Source organism: Mustelus asterias, chromosome 1 (assembly GCF_964213995.1).
Source record: "Mustelus asterias chromosome 1, sMusAst1.hap1.1, whole genome shotgun sequence".
Taxonomy (NCBI): Eukaryota; Metazoa; Chordata; class Chondrichthyes; order Carcharhiniformes; family Triakidae; genus Mustelus; species Mustelus asterias.
Window position 1 is genome coordinate 56,683,679 of NC_135801.1, and position 24,604 is coordinate 56,708,282.

The 24,604-nt window shown below is 43.2% G+C and overlaps 1 protein-coding gene across 1 annotated transcript in view; it reads right to left on the minus strand.

Moving 5' to 3' along the window:
* The window catches only part of lrba (LPS-responsive vesicle trafficking, beach and anchor containing), a 901,160-nt gene that overhangs the window by 522,238 nt on the left and 354,318 nt on the right, over positions 1 to 24,604 (minus strand). Inside the window, exons 34-35 of the mRNA XM_078212471.1 lie at positions 21,424 to 21,488; positions 8,084 to 8,192 (exon numbers count right to left, since the gene is read on the minus strand). Coding sequence (XP_078068597.1) covers positions 8,084 to 8,192; positions 21,424 to 21,488 — 174 coding nt within the window. The remainder of the gene's footprint in view (positions 1 to 8,083; positions 8,193 to 21,423; positions 21,489 to 24,604) is intronic.

Consider the following 24,604-nt stretch of genomic DNA (forward strand, 5'->3'; position numbering starts at 1 on the left):
TACGCGGCTCTATCTCTAGTATCCTGTAACTGAGGGCATGCGCCTTTATGCCGTGTATTCATGACTTTATCTTGTTATTCTGTTTTCCCCCAATCTCGGAAACATTTTTCATTGTTTGCATCTTTGGAGGCACCATTTGTAAGAAATAATCCAAACTAGCTGTATTGGTGCTCTCTTGTCACTTTCTGTATGTATGTTGAAAATTGATTATGCTGTAGTGTGCCAATCCTTGATGGTTTGTTGCATTATTAATTAGAGAAAAATCTTGAACAAAAATATTTAATAAAAATAAATAAAGGGCTCGGTGCCAAGTCTTATTCATTGGGGAAAAAGGAAGATGAAAAAGATACTTACTAGGTTATTTACTTAATGAACAGCATTAGATAAAGGTCAAGAGATCTGCAAGTGATAGACTCAACACATCCAGCACAGCAATCAATAAACAAAAGTGGGCAGAATCTTCCACATAACCTGCCATGTGTTTTGCCGTGGAGGAGGTGGCCCACCATTGCCCAGCAGCGGGATCTTCTGGTCCTGCCATTGTCAACAGGGTTTCACATTGAATGCATCCCTCACCACTGGGAAACTCCCGCCGGGGATCTGTCGGCGGTGGGACCAGAAAATCCCGCCCGGGTGAATGGCCGGAAATTTCCAGCCAGATGTTGAACTACATTGCCAAATTCATACAGAATGAATTTGAAGGCATCATGTTACACCTTTACATTATTTTGGTCAGACCACCCTCTAATTACAATGTTCAGAGCCAATCTTTGAAACACAAAGAAAAAATTCAAGCTTTGGAACCAGCGTATGTGATCTCTATTGTGAGAGAAATGAATTCTAAGAAAATGACTTAAATTCTCCAATTTTAGGAAGAGGAAAATGGGAGGACATCTTGAAACATGCAACAGATTAAGTGGAATGGAAAAGGTTAATCTTGGACAATATTTAAAATTAAACCACTATCACAAGACAAGGATACACAAGTATGAATTAGTAAAATCAAAGTTCAGGACTAATGTCAGGATACACTTTACCACACAAGGGATGAATGCCTACAAAGGGCTTCTAGGTAAGGTAGCTAAAGCAAAACATCGCAAGTTATTCAAGAGGTAGTTAGATCTTATAATGGAGTTGTAGTATGTTTCTGTGACAAGATAACAGGACTGCCTTCACTCTTCAATACTTATGACTGCCACTATTGTGAAAACATCATCCTTCCAACAACCGTTAAAGCTTTTAGTTCTGAAGTTATGGCATATGGTTACCAATTATCAGATTCTCTACAATCCTGAAAGTTTGAATTCAGGGTCTTAGGAAGATCTTGCTCCACATTCCTGAACAGATTCTCAGAAAATGCTGAACATTTCTCTACTTGAGTCAAAAACTTTCTTCTAACTTCCAATCAGCCTTTCTGGACTCCCATTCTCCCTGCAGTTCACCTCCATTACGATTCCACCAGTCTTAGGAATTTTGCTCTTGTTCTTACAAGTTTGTTCTTCCTATATCTTATATCTGTGACTCTCACCCTACTCAAATTAAGGTTTATGACAAGATCTCTTATTCAAACTCATTCTTTCCAAGGGCTTCACGACTGTTCTTCAGCATTGCCTTCCTCATACAGCCAGGGGCATTTAAAACTCAAACTTGGCATCAGCTAAGCATTTCTTACTGTTTGCAATTTTGGTGTTGGCCACCATTGCAGTAAAGAAACCTTGACCTTGACTTTTCTATCCCACAACAACTTGTATTCATATAGCATCTTTTAAGATAATAAAATGCTCCAAGGCATTTCACCAGAGCTTATAAAGCTCAATGCAACACTAAGCCACACAAGATAAGATTAATTAGATAACCAAAAGCTTGGTCAACAGGTAGATTTTAAGGAATATATTTAAGGAGCAATGTGAGGTAGAGAAGCAGAGAGGCGTAGATGGAGGAATGGAATTTCAGAGTTAAGGGCCCATACAGTTGAAAACATGATCACTAATGGTAAAGCAATTAAAATCAGGGATGTCACAAGGCTAGAATTTGATGACTGCAGATAGAGTCATACAGCACAGAAACAGGCCCTTTGGAGACGATCAGAAGAGAGTATGTCTGGAGTGCATGGGGTCCTTGATTATGCTGTCAGTTTTTCCGGGGCAGCGGAAAGTGTAGACAGAGTCGATGGATGAGAGGCTGGTTTGCATGATGAACTGGGCTTCATTCACGACCCTTTGCAGTTTCTTGCGGTCTTGGACAGAACAGGAGCCATACCAAGCTGTGATACAACCAGAAAGAATGCTTTCTGCGGTGCATCTGCAAAAATCGGTGAGAGTCGTAGCAAACATGCCAAATTTTCTTAGTCTTCTGAGAAAGTAGAGGCGTTCGTGGGCTTTCTTAACCATAGCATCGGCATGGGGGGGGCCAGGACAGGTTGTTGGTGATCTGGACACCTAAAAACTTGAAGCTCTCGACCATTTCGACTTCGTCCCCATTGATGTAGACAGGGGCATGCCCTCCACTATGCTTCCTGAAATTGATGACAATCTCCTTCATTTTGTTGACATTGAGGGAGAGATTATTGTCGTCACACCAGATTCTTTATCTCTTTCCTGTATGCTGCCTCATCATTGTTTGAGATCTGACCCACTATTATGGTGTCATCAGCAAACTTGAAAATTAAGTTGGAGGGGAATTTGACCACTCGGTCATAGGTGTATTAGGATTGTAGTAAGGGGCTGAGGACACAGCCTTGTGGGGTATCAGTGTTGAGGATGATCGTGGAGGAAGTGTTGTTGCATTTCCTTACTGTAGATTAGGAAGTCTAGGATCCAGTCGCAGAGGGAGGAGCCAAGCCCTAGACCACAGAGTTTGGAGATGAATTTTGTAGGAATAATGGTGTTGATGCCTGAGCTGTAGTCAATAAATAGGAGTCTGACATAAGTATTTTTGTTATCCAGGTGTTCCGGGGTTGAGTGCAGGCCAGCGAGATGGCGTCTGCTGTGGACCTGTTGAGGCAATAGGCGAACTGTAGTGGATCCTGGCAGGCTGGAATTGATTCGTGCCATGACTGACTTTTCGATGCATCTCATAACAATGGATGTCAGAGGTACCCCATCTGGGGCAGTCACTTTCCATGGGTTGACTTTTGAGGAGGCTGATCTGACGTCTGCGATGGTGACCTCGGATACTGGTTTGGCCGAGACTTCCGGGGCAGAAGGCGTGCTCTCGCTGACCTCTTGCTCAAAACGGGCATAAAATGCTTTGAGCTCATTGGGAGGGGTGTATTGATGCCGGCGATTCTACATGCCTTCATCTTGTTGCCTGTTATGTCTTGCAGCCTGTGTCCATGCCAGCTCTCAATCAGAACTACTACTCAGTTGCACTCTGACTTTTTTCTGTAGCCCTGCAATTATTTTCCCCTTGAGATAATGATCCAATTCCTTTCTGAAAATCGAATTGTATCTGCCTCACCTCATGTTGCTTGTGCCTCTTTGGCGAACCACCTTAAATCGGCATCCTCTGATTCTTGACTGTTACACCAATAGGAACAGTTTTTCCCTATCCATTCTGTCCAGAGGTTCATGATTTTGAACACCTCTATCAAATCTCCTCTCAACCTTCTCCTTTAAAGAAAACAGCTCAAATCTCTCCAAACTATCCTTGTATTTGAAATCTCTCAACTCCCCAAACCATTCTCCTGAATTTCTTTTGGACCCTCCTTAATGCCTTCACATTCTTCCTCAAGTGTTGTGCCAGAAATTGACACAATACTCTAGTTGAGGGAAAGCCAGTGTTTTATAAAGGTTTGACATAACTTTCTTGCTTTTGAGCTCTATGCCTCTATTAACAAAGCCCAGGATCTTGCATACCTTATTAACTGCTTTCTCAATCTGTCCTGCAACAATTTGTTCACATAAACCTCCAGGCCTATCATTCCTTCAGCCCCTTTAGAATTGCATAGATTATTTTATTTTGTCTTTTTTCATTTTTTCTACCAAAATAAATCACCTCAAACTTCTCTGCATTGCATTTCATCTCCTAGCTGTCTGCTATTCAACCTGCCTGAGAATGTCCTAACCTCTGCAGACCCTACTGTATACCTTCCTCGAGTCTAAAAATCAATTTTTTAACTACTGCTGGTTCCCTATCAGCTTCATATTCATGCTGCAAATGTTACTTTTATTAAATAGGATTTATATTTGCTGACGAGTCTTTAAGTGGCACTTTATCAAATGTCTTTTGAAAATCCATGTACTCGCTAACAACTGCATTATCCTCAATGTTACTTCATCAAAAAACTCAAGCAAGTTATTTGTTACCTTCCCTGTTCCTAATTTAACTGGGTGCCTTAAAATAACAGTATATTTAGATCTGCAGGATCGTTCCATGATGAGCTGCAAATGCAGGGCCCCTTCAGAATGACAGTGGTCCAACTGTTCTCAAACTTTCTGGGGAAATCCTGTGACGCAGTGGGTGCTAACTGTTAAACCTGGTTTTGCTTAGCTGGTAGTTGGGAATTTTCACAAAATAGTTGAGGTGCATGAGCAAAAAACAGTGCATCAGGGGTGCTCATGCAGCGCTGAAATGTGCAATTTTGGCACTCTGGGGCAGTGCACAAACATCCAAAAGTGTTTAGCCTTCATCTTAATAGATCTGTTGAAATGAACAGTCGCAAAGAATAGGGTACTATTGGCAGAGAGATCAGAAGAGGTTGGCCATGAGCTAAAGGTACATTAAATATCAGGTCGCAGTATTCAGAAGTGACAGGCAGCAGAGTGCAAGCAAGGTAAAAGTCAGGGCACAGATACCAATACTTGGAGATCGGCTAATTCTTCTCCCTTCCCAAGTCTCTTAATATATAAATTCAGATGTATTTTTTATAAATAAACTGAAGAATACTGTCAATTAACAGATTGCTGACACCCTCAGAATATATTGTGAGACCTCCCAAGAAATCACTCCACATTTAATCACAATGCTGAAGTTTCCAGCAGATCAGACAATGAAGATATTAACCTGTTGCTGAACTTCATTTGTAGAAATAGTTGGGAACCAATATTGGGTTCATGTCACACTATCTGTAATCCCCACAGCTTGCCTGGACTTGCAGAATTTCACTGGCTGTCCTGTCTGGAGACAATACACATCTCTTTAACCTGCTCTCTCCACTCACATTGTTTGTACCTTTAAGACTTGATTAGCTGTAAGTATTTGCATTCCAAACATTATTCTGTAAATTGAGTTTGTGTCTTTATATGCCCTGTTTGTGAACAGAATTCCCACTCACCTGAAGAAGCAGCTTAAGGCTCCAAAAGCTTGTGGCTTTTGCTACCAAATAAACCAGTTGGACTTTAACCTGGTGTTGTTAAACTTCTTAGTGTGTGTGGAGTTTGCACATTCTCCCCGTCTCTGCATGGGTTTCCTCCAGGTTCTCCCACAGTCTGAAAGGCATGCTGGTTAGGTGCATTTACACGAACAGGCACCGGAGTGTGGTGACCAGGGGAATTTCACAGTAACTTCATTGCATTGTAATGTAAGCCTTACTTGTGACTAATAAACAAACTTTATTTTTATTGGTGAGTTCACAGTAGTAGCGGTGGGAAAGCACTTATTCAGTATTTTCCTGACAATGGGATATTATGAAATAGGACTTAGCAAGTCTTCTGGGAAATATGCAGTCACCATTCTCAGAGGCCCAAGTGAAGTGCATAATCCTGCAGTTATTGAGAGGACTGCAATATCTACATGAAAACCTGAATATTCAGAGATTTGATTATTTACTTTTGAAGTTACATTGATTACGCTGTTTCCTCTTTAAAGTTTTCATTGTGGTCAGGTGATGAGCATATATGATGATGTCATTAAAGTTGTGTTCTGGCCTTCTTGGTATGTCTTTTTCAAGTTCCTCTCAATACGTAACAGATTTTCTTGATAAATATGGAATTAAGATACCAAAATATTGGTATCAAATGGCAGCAGAAGCGGTGATGAATAAAATCATTTAGTTCCCAGTGAGCTATCTGCTAGGATGGCAAAGATTTTGGCTGGATCATGCAAGGCCTGAGCTTCAAACTGTCTCCTCAGCAAATGGGATGCTGCATGGTGCTGTAGCCCATCATATTCAATGACTGACTTTGACAGTAATGACATCACCCCACCTACCACCACCCTTAAAGCAGATGCAACAATATACAGTAGACTTGCTTTATGGAAGTGTGGTTGGAAGACTTTTGAAGCTACTCTTCTGGTTCTGGCAGCGTATCAATTTTGAATGCTGATAATTTAAAACTTCAAACCTATTTTCAAAAGATTGTACATGTGCTTCATGTATATTGCATATTTTTGTAACAGTGGCAAGTCTGGTAACCTGGCCGCCACAAGTTTGCCACAACACTGCTGTACATCCTTGCAATTTTTAAGTAGTAGCTTGGACATCTGACTTGTGATAATCAACTCTTGTGCTTCCCTTTTGATTTTGGTCAAGTCTATAAAAAGTTTCATCTGCCTTTCATTCTCAGTTCAGATGATTACCCTCTGTCTGAATCACTAACCTATCTTCTTGCATCATGTCTGGCCTGCCTGCATTTCTGCTATTTTCTGTTTTCCTGGTTTTGCAGCAAGAGGGAAAGGAGATTCACACCAATATCATACTATTAAGACTATCGCACAGTGATACTTCACAATGGTTACTGGACTCACCCTTACATCACAAACAGGAGACTGCAATCCTGGTGCCAAAAGGAATCAACAGAAAAACAACACTACAGTATTGCAATATTTAAACAAATTAGCTTGTGCGCCAGTAGCAGACCATGTACCGTGTGTATTTCCAAACCTTTCTGAAAATACTAATCCAATTCGCGTTCATCTTCGCATCAGGATTCTCTTCTAAACTGCCCTAACCGAAGCAATGGGGTTCATAATTTCAGATAATCTACATGTTAAATAAATGGTTTACAAACTTACCTCAATATAAATCAAACAAAAGCAATCTTGATAATGCTCAAACATTTTTTCCATCCATAATATATTGTGGCAACAGGAATAGGTCATTAACAGTACCAGTAATATGCAGGTACATGTAACTGTTAACAGATTTACAGTTTAACTTACAGTTTAACTTTTACAGACAGACCATAGAAAGCATTCTTTCTGATTGTATCACAGCTTGGTATGGCTCCTGCTCTGCCCCACACTGCAAGGAACTACTAAAGGTCGTGAATGTAGCCCAATCCATCATGCAAACCAGCCTCCCATCCATTGACTATGTCTATCTACACTTCCCGCTGCCTCGGCAAAGCAGCTAGCATAATTAAGAATCCCACGCACCCCGGACATTCTCTCTTCCGCCTTTTTCCGTCGGGAAAAAGTTACAAAAGTCTGAGGTCATGTACCAACTGACTCAAGAACAGCTTCTTCCCTACTGCTGTCAGACTTTTGAATGGACTTGCCTTGCAATAAGTTGATCTTTCTCTACACCATAGCTATGACTGTAACACTACATTCTGCACTCTCTCGTTCCTTCTCTATGAATGGTATGCTTTGTCTGTATGGCACGCAAGAAACAATACTTTTCACTGTATGTTAATACATGTGACAATAATAAATCAAATCAAGTCAGGTCAAAGGCTTGTGAATATGAAAAAATGTACGCAGAAGATGGAGGAGGATAATGGAATAGGAAAGATAGTCAAGAGTAGAGAATTAAAGATAACGGAAAAAAACCCTACAGAAAACATACCGGCAGCATTTCCTTGAAGTATCTATACTTAATTACCTACAAGCCTGAATCATTAGAATCTCCTCCACATAGAATCTCTTAATTGGCATCACAGATCAACGGGATGAATGAGACTTCGTTTTAATGCAGCGCCATATCTCTATTTATAAAGTCATTAACACAAAGCACTAGTCAAACCTGTCCAAGAAAGAATAATAATATGCATTCTAAAATACAATTATAAAATTGCTTGCAAAATTATACAAGAAAACTATCAGGTACAGTGGTTAATCCTGAAAAGACCAGTCGCCACCTTTGTGAAGCAAACTGTAAAGTTTTGTTTAAATAGATGGCAAACAATGACATGCAGCTTACCTCAAACTCAGCATGTCTATGTATATCCTCTGCCCGTTGTCTGCTCAGGATAAACTCTGCCTCATTTGCTACCCTCACAAGATGGTCTTTCATGGTATGGCAGAGCAGTCTATGTGGGGAAACAACACAACTTAGAAGCATGTTCTCTGGTAAAAATATCAAACATAAACTTTACCTGAATACTTTTGGCATTGAAAATAAACAAGCAAAATTCTATGAACATTTTTCCATTTTGTGAATAGTCTGTCTTGTACATACATGGAACAGAAAAACAATATTCTGAAGAAATATGTGCAGATTTTAAAAATTCTGCACAAAAAAGTATTTTCTTCATCTTTAACAGACAGCAGAAAGTAAATATTCATACACAAGCACAATACATGTAAATAATTTTGATACAAATCTATCAAGATAGCAAAAACCCATACATTTATTAATGCTTCTGACGAAAGAATTTTTAAGATGTTTGGTCTAGAACATTGTGAGGAACTCTGCAGCAACATCCTGGGGCTGAGATGATTGGAATCTGACAACGAAAGCCAACATCCTTCATGCTAGGTATTACTCCAGCCAGTGGAGAGTTTTCTTCCATGATTTCCATTGACCTTAATTTTAGTCAGGCACCTTGATGCCACACTTGTCACCCCATTCATAACTCACCTCAAGAATTCAATTATTCTGTCCACATTTAGGTCAAGGCTGCAATGAGGTCTGGAGCCAAGTGGTCTCAGCAATAACCTACCCACCAATTATGCCATGTAGGTGCTACTTGAAAGTACCATTGAGAACTACTTAGAGGAAGTGTAAGTGGTTGCATTGGGTTTGTCTCTTTGTGCACAGGACACACCTAGGCAATATTCCACTCTCTCAGGTAGGAATGGGTTAGGACCAGATAAATTGGAAATCAAGGTTATTAAGCAAAACAAAACAATAGTTAGATGCCTATAAAGAGTTCATTCAGCACAGTCAAGGTATAATCTCACAAAGGTGAAAGGTAGGGCAAACAAAGAGTTCTCTGGATGATGAAAGAGTTAGAAATTATGAAGAAAAAAATGTGCTTATGACAGATGTCAGAGGAATAATACAAACAAGAACCAGTTTGAATAAAGAAAGTTCAGAGGGACAGTGAAAAAGCAAATCAAAGAAGCAAAAAAGATATGAAAAGAACGAGCAAGTTGCATAAAATGGATTACAGAATTTACACATGGAGTCAAGAGGCATGGCTGAAGTATCAAATGAGTATTTTGCATTTGCCTTTACAATGGGCCAATGCTGCTTGCTGCATGGTGAAAGAGGAAGCAGTTCAGACACTTGAAGGGCTTAGGTGGTCTGTACTTAAAGTTATGACACCTGGTTTGGATGGGATGCAGCGTGGGATACTTAGGGAAAAGTGAGTGGCAAGTGAGTGCAAAGATGTTGGCCATAATTTCTGGTCTTCTTCAGAGGAGCAGCACGGTGGCATAGAGGTTAGCATGCTGCCTCACAGCGCCAGGGGCCCGAATTTGATTCCGGCCTTGGGTGACTGAGGAGTTTGCAGGTTTTCTCCGCGTCTGCGTGGGTTTCCTCCGGGTGCTCCGGTTTCCAACCACAGCCTAAAGATGTGCAGGTTAGGTTGATTGGGAATCTAAATTGTGGACTCGCCATAGGGTTCGGCCCAATCATGTGGCCCTCATAGGACCACCCTCTTAAAGTGGCCATGTTACCACAGGAGGCAATGGGAATCCAATGGGCAATCCCATGCCACAGATCCTGCTCCTATTTTAAAGATGTCAAATTTCACAACCTATATCCCTTTATTCTGGTTTACATCAGAGAAAAGTGTCTTGGAATTTACCCTATTGAATTATAAATTAGTTCAATTCAGGAACTAAAAAATACAAGATCAAAATTAGCAATGATCCCAAATTTGGGTAATGGCTACACGGAGGAAGATTGTGATAAAAAAAGATATTAACAGACTTGCAGAAAAAGCATAAAAATTGTAAATTAATCTCACTAGAGATAAATCTGAGATGCTGTACATGTGCATATGGTACAAGTAGTAAGATGGCCAACTAGCACCTGCAAAATAGAATTTCAAATAGGGCACGCGAGTCGAAAGAGTTGTAGTGGACATGCCAAATTTCCTTCGCCTCCAAAGAATGTAGAGTTGTTATTGGACTTTCTCAACTATAGCGTCAGCGTGGAGGGACCAGGACAGGTTGTTGGCGATCTGCACACCCAAAAACCTGAAACTCTCGAACATTTCCACTTTGTCCCCTTTGATGTAGAGAGGGGCATATCCTCTGCTGCGCTTCCTGAAGTCGATGACAACCTCCTTCGTTTTGTTAACATTGAGGGAGAGATTATTGCTGTTGCACCAGTTCACCAGATTCTCTTTCTCATTCCTGTACTGTGTCTCGTCATTGTTTAAGATCTGAACACTATGGTGGTGTCGTCAGCAAACTTGAAAATCGAGTTGGAGGGGAATTTGGCCACACAGCCATTGGTGTATAAGGAGTATAGTAAGGGGCTGAGGACACAGCCTTATGGGGCACCGGTGCTGAGGCTGATTGTGGAGGAAGTGTTGTTGCCTATCCTTAATGATTCTAGTCTGTGGGTTAGGAAGTCTAGGATCCAGTCGCAGAGCGAGGAGCCGAGCCCAAGGCCACAGAGTTTGGAGATGAGTTTCGTCAAAATAATGGTGTTGAAGGCTGAGCTATATTCGATGAATAGGAGTCTGACATAGGTGTCTTTGTTATCTAGTTGTTCCAGGGTTGAGTGGAGGGCCAGAGAGATGGCATCTACTGTGGACCTGTTATGGCGATGGGTGAACTGTAGTGGATCCACGCAATCTGGGAGGCTGGAATGGATTCGACCATGTAACATTTTGAAGCACTTTGTAATGACGGATATCTGAGTCACTGGCCGATAGTCACGCTGTCATTAAGGCACCCGCGGCCTGGCTTTTCTTTGGTACAGGGGTAATGGTCGTCTTGAAGTAGATAGGGACCTCAGATTGTAAGGTCAGAGGTGGGAAGGCTCACTGATGATTGCACAACGTTCAGCACCATTTGTGACTCCTCACACACTAAAGCAGTCTATGTCCAAATGCAGCACCACCTGGACAATATCTAAGCTTTAGCTGACATGAGGGAAGTAACATTCACAGAATGATAAAATCCTACAGTGCAGAAGGAGGCCATTCAGCCCATCAAGCCTGCACCGACTACAATCCCACCTAGGCATTAGCCCCATATCCCCATGCTTTTACTCTAGCTAGTCCCCCTGACACCAAGGGGCAATTTAGCATGGTCAATCCACTAACCTGCACATCTTTGTAGCATGGGAAGAAACCAGAGCATCCGGAGGAAACCCACGCAGACATGCAGAGAACAGTAACCCAAGCCGGGAATCGAACCTGGGTCCCTGGTGCTGTTAGGCAACAGTGCTAATCACTGTGCCACCGTGCCACTCCCACACCATAGAAATGCCAGTTCTGATGTAACAGAACTCCAGCAAATTAAAAACACAAGATGTGACAAGGAAAGTGGATGACGGGGTCCTGTAAACGTAGTGTATCTGGACTCCAGGAACTCGTTTGATAAGGTGCCACACAAAAGGTTAATACAAAAGGTAAGGTGCCGCAGGTTTGGGATTAACACATTAGCTTGGACAGAGGATTGGTTAAACAACAGAAAGCAGAGAGTGGGGATAAATGGGTATTTTTCTGGTTGGCAAACTGTAACTACTGGTGTGCCACAGGGTTCGGGCCCCAACATATTAATCGCTTGGAAGCCAAATTTGCAGACAACACTAAAATAGGTGGGAAAGCAAGTTGTAATGAGGATTAAGAAATACACAAATGGATATGGATAAGTTAGGTGATTGAGCCAAAATTTTGCAGATGGGATATAACCTGGGTAAGTTTGAATTGAGGAATATACAGGCAACTTATTATCTAAATGGAGAGAAAGCTCCAAACGATTCAGTGCAGAAGGATCGGATATCCTCGTGCACGAATCGCAGACAGTTAATATGCAGGGGCAGCAATAAGGAAGGCAAATGGAATTTTGACATTCATTGCTCATGGAGTATAAAAATAGGGAAGTGCTGTTGCAATGTATAGGGCATTGGTGAGACCGCATCTGGAATAACGCAGACAGTTTTGGTCCCCTTACTTGAGAGAGATGTAAATGAATTTGAGGCAGTACAAAGAAGGTTCATTGATTGATTCCAGTAATGAAGGATTTGTCTCATGAAAAGAGTTTGAGCAGTTTAGGCCTATACACGCTGGAATTTAGAACAATGAGAGGAGATAAGATGTGTGGTGAACCATTGTTGGTTACCACCAGGAGTGCTGAGCCATGGTTTGGCCAGCACTATGAGTCTGTAGATATGTTACTGTTGGGGTTAGGGTTGGGCTGTTCTACCTGGTAATATAGTCCTATGGTACACCCCAGTTGGCTCCGCCTTCCGGGAGAGGTATAAAGGTCACTGCTCTGCCTGGTGACCCTTTAGTCTGGGATTGTATATTGTATATAGTAGCTCTGTTATTGTTGGCAATAAAAGCCTTTATTTCCCGGGTACATCCAGTCTCCCGTGTGATTTATCGCGCATCAATTTTATTGCCAACAATTAAAAAAAAATTTTTTTTTTGACAAACAAAAAGACAAAAGAAAACCATGGAGCAAATGCTGAAACCCGAACGGCTTACGCTGGATCCACGTGCGGCGGGAGCATCGAACACTTTCGACCATTGGTTGAAGTGTTTCCAAGATTACCTCGACGCCTCCACAGCGGTCCACAATGACGCCGACAGACTGCGGGTGCTCCACGCGAGGGTAAGCGACGCTGTATACTTAGCGATCCGTGAGGCCCAAGACTACAAAGGGGCCATCGAGCTTCTCAAAAAGCGATACAACAAACCGCCGAATGAGATCCATGCTCGACACCTTCTAGCCACTCGACGGCGGCAGCCCGGCGAAACGACGGAACAGTACCTGTGTGAACTTCAGCAGCTAGCCAGAGCCTGCAACTGCAAGCCAGTGTCGGCAGCCCAGTATATGAGCGACCTAGTTCGAGATGCGTTCGTGGCGGGAATCGGCTCGTCGTACATCCGCCTTCGGCTGCTGAAGCAAGGTAACCTCAACCTCACTAAAACCGCAGAATTAGCTGACGCTCTAGAAACGGCCTCCAAAAGTCTGGAGATGTACCCCGACGACCGCGTGGGGACATTGTGGCAGGTGCAGCCGCAGACTCCAGTTTATTCAGCGGGTTCGAAAAACTGCGCGATTGCGTTTCCAGCCTCGGACCTGACGACGGCAGCAGCTCCAGGTGGCCCGCGGTGTTACTTCTGTGGGGGGGTGAAACACCCTCGGCAGCGATGTCCAGCTAAAGCGGCATTGTGCTCCGCCTGTGGCAAGAAGGGACATTATTCCAAAATATGCCGGACCAAACCACCCTCCAAACATAGCAGTGCGGCGTGAGATTCCCCGGAGCCGGCCTCCTTGTCTTCTGCGTCTTCGAGGTCTTCCACCACGTGCGATTCCAGAGCGTCGCCATTCCTAACGACGGAGTCGCAAGACACGGGCGACCTGCAGGGGCCGCCGTTATTAGCGCCATCGACCACGTGCGACCTATGGGGGCAGCCATTTTGGTCGGCACCGACCGCAAATGACCAGCAGGGGCCGTCATCAACCATCTCAGCTGCCTGCAGTTGCACCCACGATCCAACGGTGGCGTCAATCATCCTGGACCAGGCCAAGCCTCACAGACTCGACAAGTCCATGATGGACATACAGGTAAACGGACGCCAGATTTGTTTGTTTGACAGCGGGAGCACGGAGAGCTTCATTCACCCTGACACCGTGAAGCGGTGCAGTCTCCAGATTCGGACTGTCAAGCAGACAATTTCGATGGCGTCAAGGTCCCGGTCTGTCACCGTGCTAGGGAGCTGCGTGGTCAACCTGACGGTGCAGGGCACGGTTTACGAGAACTTCAGGCTCCTTGTGTTACCGCACCTTTGCGCGCCGATACTCCTAGGACTAGATTTTATGGTCCACCTGAAGAGTGTAACCCTGCAGTACGATGGGCCACTCCCTCCGCTTTCAGTGGGAGCACCGCAGCCTCTAAATTGCCCAACGCGCTCCACATGTAGTCTCTCGACGCTCAGGATTACCACACCCCCCCTATTCCAGAATCTCGTGCCAGGCTGCAAGCCCATCGCAACAAAGAGCAGGCGTTACAGCGCTGAGGATCGGATCTTCATTCGATCTGAAGTTCAGCGGCTCCTCAAGGAAGGGATCATCCAACCTAGCGCTAGTCCATGGAGAGCGCAAGTCGTGGTGGTTAAGAATGGGAACAAACCCCGGATGGTCATAGACTATAGTCAGACCATTAACAGATACACGCAGCTGGATGTGTATCCCCTCCCGCGCATATCTGACATGGTCAATCAGATTGCGCAGTACCGGGTGTTCTCCACCATCGACTTGAAGTCTGCTTACCGCCAGCTCCCCATTCGCCCAGAGGACCGAAAATACACGGCCTTTGAGGCGGATGGTCATCTGTACCACTTTTTAAGGGTTCCCTTTGGTGTCACGAATGGGGTCTTGGTCTTCCAACGTGCTATGGACCGAATGGTGGACCAGAATGGGCTGCGGGCTACCTTCCCGTACCTGGATAACGTCACCATCTGCGGCCATGACCAGCAGGACCACAATGCCAACCTTCTTAGATTCTTACGCACTGCATCTCGCCTGAATCTGACCTACAACAGGGAGAAGTGTGTATTTCGCACGCACCGCCTAGCTATCCTCGGATACGTGGTGGAAAACGGGGTCCTTGGCCCTGATCCAGACCGTATGCGTCCCCTCCTCGAACTCCCCCTGCCCACTAGCATCAGAGCACTGAGAAGATGCTTAGGCTTCTTCTCATACTATGCACAGTGGGTTCCCAATTACGCGGACAAAGCCCGTCCGCTCATCAAGTCTACCTCCTTTCCCCTAACAACAGAGGCTCGCTTAGCCTTTGCAGGAATAAAAGCCGACATCGCGAAAGCCACGATGCACGCTATTGATGAGTCCATCCCCTTCCAGGTGGAGAGTGATGCATCTGATTTCGCCCTGGCCGCCACTCTTAACCAGGCGGGCAGGCCCGTCGCCTTTTTCTCTCGCACCCTCCAAGGCCCTGAAATTCGGCATTCTGCGGTGGAAAAAGAGGCCCAGGCCATTGTGGAGGCCGTTCGGCATTGGCGCCATTACTTGGCGGGAAAACGGTTCACTCTGCTCACGGACCAGCGGTCCGTGGCGTTCATGTTCAACAACACGTTACGGGGTAAGATCAAGAATGATAAAATCTTGAGGTGGAGAATCGAACTCTCCACCTACAATTATGATATCATGTACCGTCCAGGGAAGCTCAACGAGCCCTCGGACGCCCTGTCGCGTGGAACATGCGCTAGTGTGCAGGAGAATCGACTACAGGCTCTCCACAATGACCTCTGCCATCCGGGGGTCACTCGGCTCTTCCACTTTATAAAGGCCCGGAATCTACCCTACTCGGTGGAGGATGTCAGGTCCATAACCAGAAGCTGCCAGGTATGTGCGGAATGCAAACCGCACTTCTACCGACCTGACAGGGCACACCTCATGAAGGCCACTCGTCCTTTCGAAAGACTGAGTGTGGACTTCAAGGGCCCCCTTCCCTCGACAGATCGGAACGTGTACTTCCTCAATATCATTGATGAGTACTCACGATTCCCTTTTGTCATTCCCTGTTCTGATATGACCGCTGCCACGGTTATCAAGGCATTACGGGATCTTTTCACCCTGTTCGGTTACCCCTGTTATATCCACAGCGATAGGGGCTCGTCGTTCATGTGCGACGACTTGAGGCAATACCTGCTCTCATATGGGATTGCCTCTAGTAGAACCACGAGCTACAACCCAAGGGGTAACGGACAGGTTGAACGAGAGAATGCTACAGTCTGGAAGGCTGTCTTACTGGCGTTGAGGTCTAAAGGTCTTCCAGTCTCCCGTTGGCAAGAGGTACTCCCTGATGCGCTCCACTCCATACGCTCACTCCTGTGTACGGCAACCAACGCTACTCCTCATGAGAGAATGTTTTCATTCCCTAGGAAGTCTTCCTCTGGGACCTCATTACCGTCTTGGTTGACGTACTCAGGACCTGTCCTCCTGCGGCGGCATGTTAGGACCCGCAAGTCCGACCCTTTGGTTGAACAGGTCCATCTCCTCCACGCCAACCCTCAATATGCCTATGTGGCATATCCTGACGGGCGAGAGGACACGGTCTCGATTCGAGATCTGGCGCCAGCAGGGGGCTTGGAAACCCCAGTCGCTCCCACACCCCCAGTTAGGGACCCCCGACCATTATCTCTTCTCCTGACACGGCGCGGGCAGTATCGGGACCACCACTTAACCCTCTTACTCCCGTGTACAGCTTGCCTGAGTCCAGGAGATTGTCGCCACCTCGAGGCGTGCTCGAGTCCAGCGGATTGTCACCACCTCGTGGTCTACCGGCCCGTGAGGAACTGGAGGAGTCACTGGACACCGCCTTGGAGAGAAGGTCACCGCGATTGCCTGAACCGGCGTCATCGCCGGTGTTGAGGAGGTCGCAGCGACGGTGCGGTCCCCCAAACCGTTTGAACTTATAGATAGATGAGCAGTTGTTCTGTTTTTTTTGTGCCCCGCCGACCTTAGTTTTAAAAGGAGGGGTGAATGTGGTGAACCATTGTTGGTTACCACCAGGAGTGCTGAGCCATGGTTTGGCCAGCACTATGAGTCTGTAGATATGTTACTGTTGGGGTTAGGGTTGGGCTGTTCTACCTGTATAGTCCTATGGTACACCCCAGTTGGCTCCGCCTTCCGGGAGAGGTATAAAGGTCACTGCTCTGCCTGGTGACCCTTTGGTCTGGGATTGTATATTGTATATAGTAGCTCCGTTATTGTTGGCAATAAAAGCCTTTATTTCCCGGGTACATCCAGCCTCCCGTGTGATTTATCGCGCATCAAGATGCTAAAAGGGGTTGACAGGATAGACACAGAGGGAATGCTTTCCCTTGTTGGGCATTGTAGAATGAGGTGCCATAGTTCTAAGCTAAGGGCTGACAGATTTAAAACAGATATGAGGTTTTACTACTTCACTCAAATGGTCGTGAATCTGCAGTGCAGAGTGCAGCGGCTGATTCATAGAATCAGAGTGCAGAAGAGGCTATTCGGCCCCTGGAGTCTGCACTGACTCTCTGACAGAGTATCTTACCGAGACCCTCTCCCCCGCCCTATCCCCATAACCCCACATCTTTACCTTGCTAATGCATCTAATCTATACATCTTGGGACACTAAGGGGCAATTTAACATGGTCAATCCACCTAACCTGCACTGCTTTGGACTGTAGAAGGAAATTGGAGCACCCACACAGGCATGGGGAGAATGTACAAACTCCACAGAGTGTGGAGGCATTTGAGGCAATAGATAGGTTTTTAATTAGTAGACGTATGAAGAGTTATGGGGAGTAGACAGGAAGGTGGAGATATGACGGACATGAGATCAGCCATGATCGTACTGAAATCCTGATCCCAGGAATGGTAGGCCTGACATACGATGAACGTCTGAGGATCGTGGGATTATATTCATTGGAGCTTAGGAGGTTGAGGGGAGATCTAATAGAAACTTACAAGATAATGAACGGCTTAGATAGGATGGACGTAGGGAAGTTGTTTCCATTAGCAGGGGAGACTAGGACACGGGGGCACAGCCTTAGAATAAAAGGGAGTCACTTTAGAACAGAGATGAGGAGAAATTTCTTCAGCCAGAGTGGTAGGTCTGTGGAATTCATTGCCACAGAAGGCTGTGGAGGCCGAGACGTTGAGCGTCTTCAAGACAGAAATTGATAAATTCTTGATTTCTCGAGGAATTAAGGGCTATGGGGAGAGAGCGGGTAAATGGAGTTGAAATCAACCATGACTGAATGGTGGAGTGGACTCGATGGGCCGAATGGCCTTACTTCCGCTCCTATGTCTTATGGTCTTATGGTCTTATGGAAATGCAGAGCGGGCTCAAAGGGCTGAATTGCAGACTCCTCTTCCTAGTTCTTATGGGAGGATTATTTGCACTTCACCTAGCTAACAGCATGCCAGATTGCGTTGGGAACTCTCAGCACTACAACGGGCTCTGTACTCCAACACTAGTTCACTTGATCTCTTGTGTCTCCCACAAATGCAGAAGTCCACCCTCCAATCCATAACCAGCAAAGATCAACGAAGCACTGTCACACCTTTCAAGCATGCCATTCACCAGCACAAATGCACTTGGTGGATCTTTGCACACTGATAGAAAGGTTGAGGAGCATGCCATTGGCATGCAGGAGGTGGTGCAAGACACAGAGGCACCTTTTGCCAGTTTCCCTTGGAGGAGGGAGGACAGACACAGCCCTGCTCTGCTAGCACAGACAGAGGGCCTCAGAGTCGATGGAAAAGAGACACTACCTCGGTCAGCAGCAACAACAGATGTGTTCCCACATGTTAGAACTCCCTGAGGCACTACAGGGTCATGTGCAGAGAAGATGAGTCCATACATACAGGTGCCAGGGTCAAGGATGTCACAGAGTGGCTGCAGTTCTTCTGTGGGAGGATCAACAGCCAGAAGTCGCGGTCTACATTAACACCAATGATGTAGGTAGAAAGGGGGAGGGTTTTCTGAAATCAGAATTTAGGGAGCTAGGAAGGAAATTATCAAGCAGAAACTCAAATGTCGTAATCTCTGGATTACTCCCAGTGCCACATGCAAGTCAGTACAGAAACAAGAGATTCCTGGGACACTGGTCTTGGCCAGGGGTGGAGATGGCACCTGTCAAAACCAGACAAGTTGCACCTGAACAGAGCTGGGACTGAGTTTTTTGTGGAGCATTTTGTTAGTGTTGGGGGGGCTTTAAACTAACTTGGCAGGTGTGTGAGAATCGAAGAGGAAATATTAGAGAAGAATACCAAGATGCACAATACACTGGGAGATAATACAAGCAATAGTATAGAGAATAGCAAGTTAAGAGGTGAAATTGGAATAAGGGAGAAAGTAATTATGTCAAAATCATGTACATGAATGTACAGAATATAGAAGGAAAATAACTTAAACGTATATATTCGAAAAAGTCCAAAAACCATCTATGTTAATATTGCTAGGGTAAACTAAATGGGAACTAGTGCAAGCTTAGTTGATACAATTTCCATGCAGGAAAAGTTCTTCCCTAATGTTCCAAATGCACTGAGCATACAAGAAAGAATACAACACAAACTTAAACAGAACTAAATTTTCCACAAACACACATTAGAGTTGCTTTGCATTATGTGGGGCATCAAACACATTAGGCCAACCAATGTAGTGGACCAGTATGTGCACCACCATCTTTATTAGATATGTCTTATTATTAGGGACAGCTGGGTTGTGGCACAGCTAGTTCTGGAGCACAAGTCTTCAGGATGAGATGTTGTTGGGCCCCATATCTGTAGAGATGGGTTTTTATCATTATCTGCCAAAGGCTCTTTAAATGCAATGATCCAAGAAATGAATGCTGGCCTTGCCAGCGATGCCCACTGCCCCTGAACAAACAAAAAAAAATCCCATTTGCTTTTTTGAAGTAGGCAATGTATTGCATGACAACAGTCAGTAGCACAGTGGTTAGTATTATTGCTTCACAGCTCCAGGGACCTGGGTTCAATTCCGGCCTTAGGTGACTGTCTCAAGTTTTGCACCTTCTCCCAGTGTCTGTGTGGGTTTCCTCCAGGTACTCTGGTTTCCTCCCACAGTACAAAAATATGCAGGTTAGGTGGATTGGCCATGCCAAATTGCCCCTTGGTGTCCCAAAGTGTGTAGGTTAGATGGATTAGCCATGGTAAATGTGTGGAGTTACAGGTTTAAGGCGGGGGAGCGGGCTTGGGTAAGATACTCTGTTAGAGAGTCGATACAGACTCGATGGGCCAAATTAGACTTCTACATTCTAGGGACTGTATGATATATGCTTTTTTAAAATTCATTTACGGAATGTGAGTACTGCTGACTAGGTCCACCCTATGTTACTACATGATTTTCCTACAATTTCAGCGAGGTTATACTCCATCAATATATGGAATATGTGGAATCAAAAATTATGATACTAACCCATTAGTGCAGTTAAAAAATTCTGACTGGATTATTTAACCACATAAGCTTTGTGGAGGACCTTGCTCCCTTAGCACAGATCATATAAAAAATGGCTGGTAATTGCTTACACTTCTACATCACTAATTGATTTGTTAATGATTAACATCTAATCCAGATGATAGACCTTACCAGCTTCTCTTACATGTGCACAGAATCCTAGTGTTATCGGGTTCATAAAATATTAATCAAGGGCCAAATTCAGAGCAACCATTCTGTTCCAAGAGGTCAAAGCAGGTCAGGACCATATAATGAGAAACAATAACAGGCCAGGTCCTTCCAGAATAACCTAATACCCTTGTTACTTTACACTGGCCCCTGGGATCAAATGCAGTAGCTAGTTTTCTCCAGCAGAACAAAAATGTTGTTCCAAGTATTATCATAAACCTTCTGCAAACTTAATACATTTAAACAATTTCCTTGCAAGGTAGTTTATTTTCTGCCAAGTTTATCTAACATGGTTTTGTAAAACGAAAACCAAAATGAATATTGCAGAAATACAAGGATGAGACTCTTTTTTTAAAATTCAGATTCTTTTTTTAAAATTCATCTGGGGGAGGAGACGATGCACAAAATATTCTAATTCATACCTGTTTACTCGAGCTCCATTTCATAAATTATAGAATACATGATACCAACCAAATAGTTTCACAGGATTTAATGAATAAATATTGTCGAGAAATTTTGTCTATGCATTCTTAAGTGGGCTTGAAGAATGGATTTGCTTATCTAAAATTCTTTCGATAGATATTTCATGGTCCAAAATAAAACCTATTAGCATGTTTACTTGTACGCAATTGTAGAACAGGGGAATAATGGTCTTGAAAACATGTCAAAAACGCCAATAAATTCTCCGTGGTGTGCCAGTATAACATTTTTTCCCCCCACAGAGGGCATGCAGGCAAAACGTTGAAGCGAAAACAAATTTCTCCACTGAAAAACTACCACACAGTTGAAAGGTTTGGCAGCAGTTACCCAGAGACAAAGATCACAACGGCATCTATTCACTCACACAGGTGTTATGAACCTTTACATTTGAAGTTGGAATTTAGGATCAGTAATTCATGTGCATGTGGGTGTACTGGAATACACTGTTTAAAAGTTTAATAAATATCTACCTCAAAGAAAAAAAACTAAAGCAACATTACCTTCCTTCGTTAACAAGCTCAATAAATGCAAGACCAGCATTTTTCTGAATGGAGTTCTGCCATTCCTGTAATAAAAATTGGAAAAAGAAATTAGAGATTTCTTCGAAAGTGAAAAACACAGAAATAAATCTGGTTGCCATGTGATCCATATGGTCCAAAATCACACCATTACATGTCAATTGATTGACATCTTCAGTTCATAATTAGTGAAGATAAAAAAATGCCAAAAGAGGGAATAAAACATATCTATCATGATATATTTTAGCATTATCGACTTCACACACAATTACCAAAGAACACCCTAGACTAAACAACTTCCAAATAAACCTCAGCTGAATCAAACCTTAAGTGAGTTTTAATAGTTCTGGAAGAAGCTTAATGGTCAATGTCTTTCATGACCAATTTAATATTTCAACACTATGTGCACACATTACATGAACAATAAAACTATTTGATGTGCAATGTTTAAAGGGCTGAGGTAGCCATCTCCCTGTGGTACTGAAAAAAACAAGCTAAAAGCCTCAGACATGACCACTAATGCTGCTAAAGTGCCGGAAATCATATTTTAGCACTTCAGAGAGATGGGTTGTAAGATGCAATTAACTGAGTCAATAAATTTATACATATTACTAAATTGTAAATTGATGTGATTCAGAAATGTTTCATACTATATTTGAATCTCATTACCTTAGATCAACAAATCAAAAAAAACTGAACTGTACACACAAGATACAACTGAATCCATGTGATGAAAGTGTACAAGATGATTATGTTTTTCTCTTTTGTGGTGCTTTCATTTTGAAAACAATCAATTCCTCCATTCTAGTCACTTGTTCACACAACACTGCAGTATGTTAGCACTCTCACCTGAACTAGAAAGCTGTAGGTTCAAGTCCACTTCAAAGACTTTAGCAAATAATGAGACTGACACTGTCAGAAATTCCATCGTTTGTATTAGATGTTAAATTGAGGCCTCATCTACTCTCTCAGGTGAACATAAAAGATCCCATGGCACTAATCTAAGAGCAGGAGTGCCCTCCTGGTGACCTTGACAACATTTATCCCTCACCCTACAATGAAAACAGAGGATCTGGTTACTTATTTCATCGCTATTCGTGGGATCTTGCTGCGCACAATTTGAATGTCATGCTTTATGTTTTACAACACCGATCAAACATATTCCATTGGTTACAAAGTGCTTTGGGATTCCTGAAGTTTTAAAAGGCATTACATAAAATGCAAGTTCTTTCCCTTCTTTCTAATGTCAAGATACAGTTTTCAAAAAGAATCCCATCCAAATTTTTTAACTTGAGGTGTTTCCCATTGTATCAGAAATCTCCAGTTATATTCTAATTGAAGGATGAAGCTATTTAGCCAAAAGCAATTCAGAGGTAACAAACAAAATGTGAACTACTTTACAAATTTTGCTCAAGCGAGCATTCTAACAATATTGCAATTAGAAGGTTTCCTGCACGAAGCAGGTTACTTTATTAAACTAAAGCAGCAAATCACCAGAGGTTCTCTGATGCAAAACATAGGTCGGTTAAAGGGGCAACCAGAACATGTGCATAAAAGCAATGCAGGACAGTCAGCATATATACTACAAAACTAGTTAATAAATAAACGAGAGATAATGTAATTATTTTCCACTGTACCACATGTTCAAGAATAAGTTCTAAAAGTGTCACTTATAATACTTCCGTAAACCATTGCCCATTTCTGTTATGCTCTTGTCTATTGAAATTCAACATTTAATGAAAATTGTCTTCTCTATGAAAGGTGAACTCTGACAGGGTTCAGCTACAAGATAGTTAAAAATTATCAGCTCCTTCAGAAATGTGATAAAAGTAGAATTTACACAAAAAAGATACTTATGGTTTTACACCCTTTCCTATACTCTTATCTCTCAAATTTCTACATTTCCTCCCCAACTGAGAGCACAGCAAAATGGGATTGCTACAGCAAAGCCACATCTATTAAGTGCCATTCATTACGCTAGGTGAACTAGCTCATTGAATTATACAAAACTGCATTAGAACAGTGCTTAGTCAATATAAAGCACTTTGAAATGTCCTGTGGTGTCATAGAAGTGCAAGATATTCAACTGAAGACCTTCATGAGATGTATGGGTATGGCCACTTCGTATTTTAAAAGCAGGCTGAACATTTTTCCATGTTGCAAGTACTATTTTTGAAAATTATCACCTGATTTTATGTTTACTTTTCTCTCCTCCTGAAGTTTTTCACTCCTTATTGAGATGCAATGTCACAGACGTTAGGGCCCTCTAACACATCACTCTGGTTACCACACTTCCAGTGTAAATTTGGGCAGGGAGCCAAAATAAGCAATATAACCATGGGAATTATCACAACTAAGAGAGGTAATTCGCTCACCAGAGAGCCACATGCACAGACTTCCAAGACTGGGTAGTGATCAGAAATTTGAAGATGGTTTCCTGCTAGTGAATATGACATGGTGAACAAGACTTATGTTGGAACTCTTCTGTACTGTAGAAGACATGACCAGACACCACCAAGATTTGGTGTTTGACTCCCCCCCTTCATAGAGGCCAAGTATAGCACCTGCACTGTTGCCCCAGCCAAGATTAACTGACTCAATACAGACAAAGTTTGAAGTTGGAACCTGACATATCCATATTGCTCAACTATTTATATAACCTGCCGAGCCAAAAGCTTTGTAAAGCATGCTCATCATTTTAAATGTAAACAATTTATAGCACAATGCTAATTACTACAAAATATTGCTTTGATGTATTTACTTTCCATTCCAACATCTATCATTTGGACTTTTCTCAAATGTTTTGGCTCAAAGGCAACTTGCACAAGCAGGCAGACCTTCCTATGGACAGAAATCCAAACTTACAACCTTAATTCTAATTAGCACACACAGACAACCGAGTTCTGTTTCTCACTGGTTGTTTGAATTTAGTGGATGTAAAAAGTTTGTAAAGGAGTTTTTATTGATCAGGTTGTTTTCCATTTTGAGTTCAGCATTTAAAAAAAGCATTTAAAACAAATTAAAGGTTAAACCAATAACACATTGTAATAGCTGAAGATATGACACAAAGTCCACTAATACAGCTTCCTCTAGATAGAATGTGTTAAATATCATGGCTGCTGACAAATGTTTACAGGCGAAAACAAAATCTTTTAATAGTGGG